The sequence below is a fragment of the Aplysia californica genome, unplaced genomic scaffold (assembly GCF_000002075.1).
Source record: "Aplysia californica isolate F4 #8 unplaced genomic scaffold, AplCal3.0 scaffold00028, whole genome shotgun sequence".
Lineage (NCBI taxonomy): Eukaryota > Metazoa > Mollusca > Gastropoda > Aplysiida > Aplysiidae > Aplysia > Aplysia californica.
The window spans coordinates 799,052-810,820 of record NW_004797298.1 but is presented as its reverse complement, the minus strand read 5'-3'; the positions used below and the strand labels follow the sequence as shown (position 1 = coordinate 810,820).

Genomic DNA, 11,769 nt, shown 5'->3' with positions numbered 1-11,769 from the left:
CACACACACACACACACACACACACACACACACACACACACACACACACACGCACACACACTTGTACGCAGGCATGCACAATATTATCATCTTAATTATGCAACCACACAAGGATTAATTCATGCACATTTTGCACATTCACATTAAAAGCTCATCTTGCATTTTTTTCGGCCGATTTGTTCTCTCTATCGACCCTTAACTGCGTACCCTCCGTTTTTCAAAGGACGCAATTCTATAACTTCTATAACACATATTCCTCTTACATGGGACATCAGTTCCAATATCTACGTGTCTCTTTGTCCAAATGCCATTGTCATGAGCACCTCATTTTTCCCTAAATTTGTAAACTTAATTAACACTTCTTGTAAGCGCGGGTATTCGTCATTACATATGTGAATGTGTGTGTATGTTTTGTTTTGTTTTGTGGTTTTTTTTAGGGGAGGGGGGGGGGCTTGGGGGTAGGGGTTTGTAAGTGTTTTACAGCGCTCTCACCTGCATAAGGTCGTATGAGCGTGCGAGACATATTAATGCATTTTCAATTTGCAGGAAATTTTGAAATTTTGTCTCGGTGGCGTCCGAAGCCTACTCTTATCGATTTTGGACCACCAGGGGATCTCGAACGCAACTTGCACACTTGCACCCACGACTTCCGAGATTTTTCTCCCTTTTCCGAGAAGGCTGTGTGTTAGATCTGCTAGGTGCCATCTACCATAAGGCCAGGCGTGTAGCTAAAAGACAGCAGTACGAAGGAGTCAAGGAGTAGCAGTAGAAAAATTACAGAAAGAGTCAGAAGCCCAGAGGAGGGGGCAAAGGAGGTGAGGGGATAGGGGCAGAAAGTGGAGACGAAAGCAGACGAGAGAACATTGTCACCTTGAACCTGTCTGTGTTAGCCTCGCTAGTTATTTTAATGGGGGCAAGGGATGGTGGGAGACACTGTGTTGGGGTCACTGCAGTCGGAACATGTCCATCTCTGGTGGGAGAGGAAACAACAAACTGAAGTGAAGAAGTGGATGCTACCACTGGCGACCGCCAACCACACTCATCAATCACATGTCCTTATCGGTGCTCATTCCCGTCAGCATACGATTTAATAACTACCTCCTGACATGGCTAGAGACACAAGTCTGATTTTAAATAAGCGAATGTCTAGCTGAGATGGACTTTTGGACATCAGCCGTAGTTGGCTTACAAAAGCTAAAAACAAAGGAATTAAGCGCTCGTGACACTTCGGGTATTAAGAGAAATATGAGGTGGAATGTCTCTCTTGTCATTTTTATGTGGATGAAACCTAGGCCTCCTTCATACTCCGTCTATGCCCTACCAATGAAAATGAAAAGATTAGCCTGTTGCAGGGTTGTAATGGTAATCGTTGGCATTAAGGCAATGCTGTCCCTTGTTTGCTTGCTTTGAAGTAAAAGGGAAAGCCGCTTAGTGTGCGTCGGTGGTGGAGAATGAGGGTATTTTTTATGCGTGTTTTTAATGGAAAAAGAGTTAGGAGAAAGGTTTGTCATAGCGGAAGCCTTAACGAACGCACAATTGTATGACGGGTTAATCATTTCTCCATTCTTTTAGTTTGCTATTATATTTTCTCATTCACCCACGCACTCACTCGTGCTCTCTCTAGTCGGTTCCATCGGAGACAGCGTCCGTGGCTTAATGGTTAGGATCTCAGACTTGCAACTGTAGGGTCGTGGGTTCGAATCACGTCTGGGACTCAACGTTGTGTTCTTGGGAAAGGCACTTTACACGAACTTTCCTCACTTCACCCAGATGGGAGTGGGTACTCAGCTATAGACAGTGGAAGATCTTGTCAGTGTGTTAGTGTTTAAGCTCTTATTCAGCTGCTCGCTAAGTATGCTTCCTTGGAAGCTGGGAATGTTTCTGAGTGTTTTATGGTCTGCTTGGGTAATAATAATATTGCAAAACGCATAGAACTTGATGTAAAGCGGGATTATGCACTATACAAATGCTATTTATTAGTATTATTATCATCATCATTATTATTATTATTATTATTATTATTATTATTATTATTATCATAAATAACACAGGTTTCAAGGACCAGCACTGTTTGTTTTCTTCTTCCATTTTCGAATAAAATATCCTTTGCTTTGCTTTTACTACTATTGTTTTTATGGTTTACGTTAAATATCTTTTATTGACAACCTTAACCACAATAATGTCAGCAGTTAACAGTATCTAAGACAAACGTTACCGTTCCACTTTTAATACAGAGACGTGCTCTCTAACAGAGCAGCACCCCAAGGACTGACTTTTGCCAGTACTCGCTCTTTGTCGCTTGAAACAATTTTTGACGCTGCCATAACCCCCATTTTCCACTTCAAAAGAGAGAGAGAGAGAGAGAGAGAGAGAGAGAGAGAGAGAGAGAGAGAGGGGGGGGGAGAGGGGAGAGGGAGAGAGAGAGGGAGAGAGAGAGAAAGTGAGAGAGAGAGAGAGAGAAGGAGAGAAAGAGAGAGGGGTTGGGAAGGGGGAGAGGGGGGGGGGAGAGGGTAAAAAGGAGGAGGGGGTGTTCTTGTGTGTATGGGCATGTATACAGGGTGATAAAAAAAATTAAAGATTTACAACTTTTTATCGAATATCTCGCACAAAAATTGTTCTAGAATGCTGTAATTTGGAACTGTCATAATTCATTCAAAAGGAATTGTTAGGTGTAAAATCCACGAAGAAGAAACATGTTTTAAAAACGGAAACAGCTAAAAGAAAAAAGCACCCAAAAACACAAAGTTCACCAATGTTTTAAAATCTTGTAAAGGAAGTGGTGAAAAGATTAGTTTACGTATTTCTTTATTTTCCCTTTGACATTAATTTTCCATCCCTGTGACAGTTAAACAATGTTCAATTTCTTTTACTGAGTTTTAAAAACCCAATGATTTCATTCTGAAATTCCTAGAAGCAGTGCTCCACATTCCCTCCTTTGGACTCGACACATTTTTAACGAGTCATTCGAAATGTTCAGTGGCGCCATAACACAATGACCTGCTAAACCATGAGTTTTTAAAGCCACATACACTGTACATGTTCAATAAGAAGTGGCTTCTAGAGACAATAGAGTGGGGAGCCCAATAGACAGCATTGTTTGAGTTAATATATCCCGCAGGGTGAAAATGGGCTTTGCACTAAACCAAATGTCATCGACGAAACTATTCCTCTTTACAAGACAATCGAGGAATCATGAACACATTGCCATGCTCTGATCGATATCATCTCGGCCTAGCGAAGGTGAACATGGTATAGTCGTAGGTTAAGATCTGCCATGAGAATGCAGACTTCTGATTCGTAGGAAAGTCCTAGCTGGAGATAGTCTACAAACAGACGTCTCATGGGACTCGGCAATTGAAATCTGCACTCTGGTGACGTTTAAAGGGCTGCGCATGGTGCGTGTTCGACCTGAAGTGGTCATTTTTAAAAGAACTTTTTAGTTCTGATTGGCTATAGATCCAAACTGACGGAACTTCTCTACTTAGGACGCCAAAGGTCTTGAGGGCACTTAAGCATTCTCTCCTGACCGTGCGCAGAACTTACGAAATGTCAGGAATGGTGAGTTTATGGAGAGCCTCTTACTAAAACTAAAAAACTAAACTAAGAGGTAATGTTCAATACAAAAAGCTCTCTGCTCTTTACTAAACGTAGCCATGATCTCAGCAAGCAAACACAATTTGGGGAAAATAATATCTGCAGACTTCTGTTGACTTGTTAGACTGCTGTAGCTTGGAATATGGCTCGATTGTTACAACTTTTAGTGGTAGTCCTAATGCGAACTAGTGCGTCATGGTATGAAAAGGGCGACAAAGTTAAAAATGGATTGTTTTTTAAATGCGCTATATAGAGCAAAACCTTTCAATGGAATTATCTAAAATACATATCGGAAAAATTCCTTTTGGCTTCCAAACGTTATGTTCAAATCTGAAACGCAAAACTTCAGTACGGAGGAAGATATTTACAAAATAAGTTGTAAAGTTGTTTTTTTGGATCACCCTGTATGTCTGTGTCTTTATGTGTGTGTTTGTCTGTGCGTGCGTGCGTTCGTGCGTGTGCGCGTGCTTGTGTGTGTGTGTGTGTGTGTGTGTGTGTGTGTGTGTTCGTGTGTTCGTGTGTGTGTGTTCGTGTGTGTGTGTGTGTGTGTGTGTGTGTGTGTGTGTGTGTTTGTGAGTGGGTGAGCGAGGGTGGGTGGACATTGTGTCTTTTTGTTGGCCTTATTGCTTTACTTGGCACTGTGCAACGTTTCTGTCATATTCATATTTTCAGCCGCGGTATACTATGGAGAATCCATAAATCCGTAAATAACCTGGTATATAGTCTTGACAGGGGTGTTAAACCCATACTCTCTCTCTCTCTCTCTCTCTCTCTCTCTCTCTCTCTCTCTCTCTCTCTCTGTCTCTCTCTCTGTCTCTCTCTGTCCCTCTGTCTCTCTGTCTTTCTGTGCGTCTGTCTGTCTCTCTCTCTCTCTCTCTGTCTGTCTGTCTCTCTCTCTCTCTCTGTCTGTCTGTCTCTCTCTGTCTGTCTCTCTGTCGCTCTCTCTCTCCCTCTCTCTCTCTCTATCTCCCTCTCTCTCTCTCTCCCTCTCCCTCTTCCTCCCCCCTCTCTCTTCCTCTCTCTCCCTCTCCCTCCCCCTGTCTCTCAAACAAACAACCCCCCCGCCACACACACACACATAAACACACACGCACGCTGACATACTCATCTTGTTTTACCTTAAACAAACGCAAAATTTAACTATTATTTTAATTGCTTTGCGTTCACAGTGGTGTATAAGCGCCGTCTGCTGGATGAAGTAGAGGTCAGGAGCTACGGGAATGTGTGGGTCAGCCTCAAGGTCAAGAAGGTGGTCACGCTGTGGTTATCCAGGGCCAGGAAAAACTTTGGTCTTGAGGTCTCTGTTCGAGCGCTCAACGGGACAGTCGTGAACGCCCGCGATGTCCTTGTGGCGCCAGATTGCAAAAATGAACGTGGTGAGTGACACTTGTAAAGTTGTTTATGTGCAAAAGAAACATTTTGTTATAGGCCCCCTACACATAAAGTTTTATTTTAAAAGCCTAGTGTGTTCTAAATGCAAAGTTGTTTCTGCGCAAAAGAAAAGTTTTGTTATAAAAGTTTTATTTCAAAAGCCTAGAGAGTGAAAAAGGAATGGCAACTACTATGTTAAAATTCTCACTAGGTTTTAAACTTATTGCTTTTTGTTTGATTTGTAAGAACACACAAGGTGAAGTTATGTCATTTTAAAATCGACGAAAAAGAAGTAAAAGAAACGAAAGAAGGCTGAAAGCATGTAACAAAATAACTATCAGACCATTTGTATTTACATGTATTTAAATAATATGTAGAGACAGGTTCTAGCAACCATTTACCGTAAAAAGTTTTTTTTTAAAAAATTTTTTTTTTACCTGCTCTGAACTTTTATTTCCGTACTGCCGGTTTCACGTTGGTTACAACACATTGGCGCGCCTCTGAAAAAGCGGGTCCATGTCTATGTTCCCTAGCTCTATGTTCCCTAGCCCTATGTTCCCTAGCTCTATGTTCCCTAGCCCTATGTTCCCTAGCCCTATGTTCCCTATGTTCCCTAGCTCTATGTTCCCTAGCTCTATGTTCCCTAGCTCTATGTTCCCTAGCCCTATGTTCCCTAGCCCTATGTTCCCTAGTCATTCTGACAATTGCTTGAATACTGTCACACTGACCATTAGTTGACATTTGGTCATCGTGTAACTTGAATAGAGCTGAGAGAACATAGAGCTAGGGAACATAGAGCTAGGGAACATAGGGCTAGGGAACATAGGGATAGGGAACATAGGACTAGGGAACATAGAGCTAGGGAACATAGGGATAGGGAACATAGGGATAGGGAACATAGAGCTAGGGAACATAGGGATAGGGAACATAGAGCTAGGGAACATAGAGCTAGGGAACATAGAGCTAGGGAACATAGGGCTAGGGAACATAGAGCTAGGGAACATAGAGCTAGGGAACATAGAGCTAGGGAACATAGGGCTGCCCCGGATAAAGCAGTGCGGCGGCCGCCGGGATGTACATTTCACATTAACTCCAACCATTCCCACTTTACAAAGTAACATCAAGTCGTTCTGTGTACATTTTGTACTAGAACTAAGGTGAATACAATCAATCTACTGGCGTCCTGCTCCATGGTCTTATGCAGTTGCTAGAGCTGTAAAACTTTTACCAAAGATTGCCTAAATAGTGTTCCCAATAACTGTAAAAGGCTAACATGTTCATTCTGTAACTTTAATACAAACCGCAAGCAATGTCAAAAAGTTATGCAACGCATGCCAATAATAATATGTCATTTGAAGGGGTCAAGTGAATAAGTCTTTCTTTTTTTCAGGAAATAAAACACACAACAAGTACATGTAGTTTTATACCATCCCTGTGGAAACAGACAAATGAAAAAAAACAACCCCACAAACAAACGAAAAAAAACTAAGGGATGAAGAAACTATTTAATTTTCATAACATCAAACCAAGTCAAGAAGAAGCGGGGGCTCTAGTGGTCGAGAGGTTACAGTGTTCGCCTTTCATTCAATAGGTCCTGGGTTCGCACCTGGAGAGTGAGCGACGAAAATGTTTCTTATTTAAAATGTTATCATTTCACCTCCTTTCCTGCTCTCTGACAACGTTCTGTCTCCTGCTTTCGTCTCAACTGTCTGCCTCTACCCTTTCACCTCATTTGCCCCCTTCTCTGGGCTCCTGACTTTTTCTGCAGCCTTTCTACTTCTATTTTTTAGCTCCTTTATACTGCTGTCTTTCAAACACACCCCTGGTCTTATAGTAAGTACGATCTAACACCTAGCCTTCTTGGATAAGGGAGAAAAATCTCGGTCCCGTGTGCACACGTTAAAGATCACTTGGTGGTCCAAAATCGATAAGAGTAGGCCTAAGCCGCCATTCGGGTAAAATTCAAAACGTCATACCAACAGAAAATGTTAATGTGTCACGCGCGCTCACATTACCTTGTGCAGTTGCGAGCGCCGTAAAACGCTTACCTATTTTTTTTTTTAAGTACAAGCCATGCCCATTATTTTTTTAATGTTAACAAAAGGCTTCAGCTATTTAGAACTGATGTGTTTTGGCTTGTTTTTCACTTTATCCATCCATTTATTCTAGTAAACCACACCATGCGTTGGTGAAAGGATGCGGGTGGTCGTAAATTGCAACCGATTTAGATTTCAAATTATGAAAGAAATTACGTTCGATTTTTACTGACCAAGGGGTATACGGACTCCTGCTGACTCTATTAATAAAAGGTATTGAGATTTTTTTTAAAAAGTAAATTGTTTAGAAGACTACGGTCTGTAGGGATGATGGACCCCACAGGAGATAATCATCTATGTGTCTCCGGAAAAATGGAAATACCAGGGACACTTTGTTTGCTAATGCTCCAAGGGTTAAATTCCGTAAAGTAAAATTAGTTTAGAACGGAAGCCGACCTTAATGTACGACATACAATGACGATGTACATATTATAATTGCAGAGAGGGGGCGGGGCAGGAGAGAGAGAGAGAGAGCGAGCGAGAGAGAGAGAGAGAGAGAGAGAGAGAGAAGAGAGAGAGAGAGACATGGAGGGAGAGAAGGAGAGAGAGAGAGAGAGAGAGAGAGAGAGAGAGAGAGAGAGAGAAAGAGAGAAGGTGTGGGCGGGCACGGCTGAAATTTTATTATGCGTTGATCAAATTCTCGCCCACTGTCTGTATTTCTCGTGTCTTAAAATATTAAAACTCCTGGACACTGGGGCCAACAATTCCCATGCTGTCTGGTTTCACTAAAAGCTATCACTGGATGGTCAGTGATTCCTCTGGTGTGGTTTGCTCCTTCTTTCCTTTCCTACACATATCGTCCCGACCGTATCTCTCCTCTTTCTTTTCTTATTACTCTCTTGTAATACCTCTAGTCTTCGGCCCCAGTAGGACCTATGTTTGTCGTCAGTGGCATTGAACTCTTACTAGCTATCAAAGCAAAGATCGTTAAGGGCATCTGCTGGTGAAATTTCTAAAATCCATATCCCTTGACTATATATGGCAACGATGATAATATCAATATCATGTTTTTTTAGGCTTTGGGTGCGCACTGTCGACAGCTTTGTAGCTTTGGGGGTTTGGTCCAAGTCGTCATTTTTGTCATTATGACAGCAACCCTCTTTCACCTTCAAAGAGAATGAGATATTAATTAAACTGCCAACAACATAAAGACTCCGTGAGGTTTGTATACAACGTTTTTCAAAAGTTGTCCGTGTCTTTGCTTAAAAATGTAATCTACATGTACTACATTGTATTTGAGAGGAAGCCATTGTATCTCTTGTGGAAATGTTTCTCTCTGTCAGTTAGGAAGAAGTGGGCATTTATAACACAACCTTTGTATCAAATTCGGGAAGCTAGAGGAAAGTAGATTAGCTGAATATTTCGATCGTTGCAGCAATGCCGACAAACTATAGTCCCCAACTTGAGATAAAAAACAAGTGGATGCAAATTCATGTTTCTTGTGTCTGTATGATGGTTCGAAATGTGCAGCAACAGTGTCACCAGTCTGCTGCTGATTGGACATAGTTATTTATGTGTCCTCTACGTTTTAAAGAAGTATCTGCTGTTAATTTGTTTCTATATATATTGACCTGCTATCTTTCCTTCTGTCTTTCTAGCTGAGAGAACTTGCAGGGATGACGATGGGCTGCCCGTTGAAGAGGCACCGTGGACGAGAGCAGCGCTGCTACCCTCCAGTTACAGGAGAAACACCCCTTACCTCGACTTCACTTACCACTACTGATACTTCTCCTCGGGGTCATTCTCACCTGGACAAGAATTCCCTACTGGACCGGAACTATTTTTCTCAAAATTCGTTTTGAAATATTTAACAATATACAATACAAAACAAAACAAAGCAAAAAAAAAGACGAAACAAAAGCGACGGGCCGCAGATTGAACCGTAATGTTTCCACCTGGCGTTTTCTTAATGTATTACTACCGATAACTTCTGTACCATTCGCAAATCATCTCGGGAACATTTCAGTGAGTAAGTGTAATGAATATTATTTAAATGGAAGATCTTGAATTCGAGTTTAGAGCTTTAGATGCCTTTTCTATCCGTTAACTTTCCACGTAAAAAGTTCCTATTTTGGGGGGAAAACAATTTGCCAATATTATGGTAGAATACGCTTGATTGAAATAAGTTTAAAATTCAACCCAAAAAAAGAAGAAATTTAATCCTACTTCAAGATAAGCTTTATAACGCTAATCCTTTGCGTTGTCCAAATAAATTGCTCATACCCTGTTTGTTTTTGTGCCTAGCATGCTCAATCCTTTTTCAATAACCCATTCGAATGAAAGTTTAATTTGACTCTCACGTTTTCTAGTAGTACTTTTAAATCTCACTGTTGTTTTGTAGGACTTTTTAAAAAATAATATGTTATATAAACATACAAAAAGACCATTGCGAACAAAATTGATAGATGCTTTTTCACTTCCAACGATAGGACAATGTATTTGCCCCGTTGCCGAAAAGCAACAACAAAAAAAAGCCCTCACAAACTATAACAATAGCAGAAGCAGCAACAACAACAAGAGCAGCAACAAGGCTCGTTCCAATGTTTGGCGAGGAGCAAGGAAGTTTTTGTTTTTTTTCAAAAATAAAATAAATCCAGTAATCACACAGCCTAAGAAACCACATACATACAAGTTCGCTTCCATCACACTCATTTCCACTCTTCCTACTGAATCTCAAATTACGTCATCCCCCCCCCCCCCTCCCCTGAAAAAATCCCACAAACTTAAACATACACACACACACACACACACACACACACACACACACACGCGCGCGCGCGCGCGCACAGACACACACACACACACACACACACACACACACACGTGCGTGCTCATACACATACAAATACACACGGCACACGCGCAAACGAACACAAACAAACACACGCACGCCAACACACACACCCAGAAAAACACAAACAACTTGGGCACTCAGACATTCTCAAACACCCTTTCCCTTTTTGCCGGAGAAAATCGCCAACGTCCAATATACATGCACCACAATGCCTTCGTTCCTGAATAGAGTAGTAATTTTGTCTATGTTTCTTTCTGTTTCAAGTTGTCTCTCTCTATCTGCTTGTCTCTGTCTGTCTATCTGTCTGTCTGTCTGTTTGTCTCTCTCTATCTGCTTGTCTCTGTCTGTCTATCTGTCTGTCTGCCTGTTTGTCTCTCTCTCTCTCTCTCTCTCTCTCTCTCTCTCTCTCTCTCTCTCTCTCTGAGTTTTTTCTCATCTTCTCTATGCGGGATGTATGGTGTGTGCACGAAATAAGTTCATGTACGTACGTCCTTAGGCATTGTGTGTGTGTGTGTGTGTGTGTGTGTGTGTATGTGTGTGTGTATGTGTGTGTGTTTGTGTGTGCGTGTGCGTGTGCGTGTGCGTGTGCGTGTGCGTGTGAGTGCGTGTGAGCGGATAAACAAAGTACCAAATATGTATTGTCTCGCCTTTACCGGATCGTTTTCCCGTTATTTGCGTTATTGTGTAGAGAATGAAATAAGCCTACTAACGAGATGTAGTCATCATGGCATCATTCTGCCACATATTTTTCAAAAGCATACCTTATTGCTTGATTTCCATTATGAACGAAAATAATTTAACCCTGTATATGTCACCAGTTTGTGGTGTACTGCTCCCTTTTGACGAATTTAAATTCCATGCATAATTATGATGACATTCTTGTCTAGTTGAGTACATATACCCAGCTCTTGAGTTATCGGGTTGTTTTTTGTTTGTTTTTGTTTTATTTATTTATTTGTTTCTGTTTTGTTCCTTTTATCTTGTTACTTGAAAGTGCGATGACTGTGAATATTGCTCTTTTAGCCTACTCGCCGCATTTTCTTCTTCTTTCTCTTCTGTACAAATTCAAAATTATCCTCATACTTTATTATCTGTCATTATGTGAAAGAACTCAACACCAAATCACGTAGTTTGGTGTGAGAAACAAGCATTGTACCTCTAGACTACTTTGTAATATATGTATATTATGTTATTATGTGCTCAAGAAATAAGTGAAATATACAAAGGGGAATGGAAAGAAGGAAAGAAAGGAAGGACGAAAGGAAGAAAGAAAGAAGAATTGAGTCTTATAGACCCAGAAAATACGAGAGAGAGAGAGAGAGAGAGAGAGAGAGAGAGAGAGAGAGAGAGAGAGAGAGAGAGAGAGACAGAGAGAGAGAGAGAGAGATAGAGAGAGACAGGGTACGCGAAAGAGAGAGAGAGAGAGAGAGAGAGAGAGAGAGAGAGAGAGAGAGAGAGAGAGACAGACAGAGACAGAGACAGAGAGACAGAGAGAGAGAGAGAGAGAGAGAGAGAGAGAGAGAGAGAGAGAGAGAGAGAGAGAGAGAGAGAGAATATAGGGGACGGGAAACGGGTTATACTTAATTAATAATTATATTATATTATTATATTTTATCAATGGTTTGAACAGTTTTGTTTAATTATATTATTTCATCTCAATCATTAAACTATCTGCATTATAGATTTACTTTCATTAAAATATTCGACGTGAGGTATTAACAACAAACACGGTCAGAATCAAATGATCAGGTTTCACAAAATTTCAGAAATCTCAGACAATTTTATGTGTCTGAGGTCCTATGAGATAGTTTGCCTCTTTATCGCTGTTAGCATCATAGTCCCTCTACACGTCATTTTTGTAATTATACTGATTGTGTTCACAGGTACAGGTACAGGAATGTTCCATGTTCAGTT

General features: G+C 41.1%; 1 protein-coding gene across 1 annotated transcript in view; it reads left to right on the top strand.

The window, feature by feature from the left end:
- LOC101853674 overlaps positions 1-9,578 on the top strand; it is a 38,238-nt gene extending 28,660 nt beyond the window's left edge. Inside the window, exons 6-7 of the mRNA XM_005091334.3 lie at positions 4,764-4,970; positions 8,660-9,578. Of these exons, the coding sequence (XP_005091391.1) occupies positions 4,764-4,970; positions 8,660-8,784 (332 nt within the window). The 3' untranslated portion in view covers positions 8,785-9,578. The remainder of the gene's footprint in view (positions 1-4,763; positions 4,971-8,659) is intronic.
- The last annotated feature ends 2,191 nt before the right edge of the window (positions 9,579-11,769 follow it).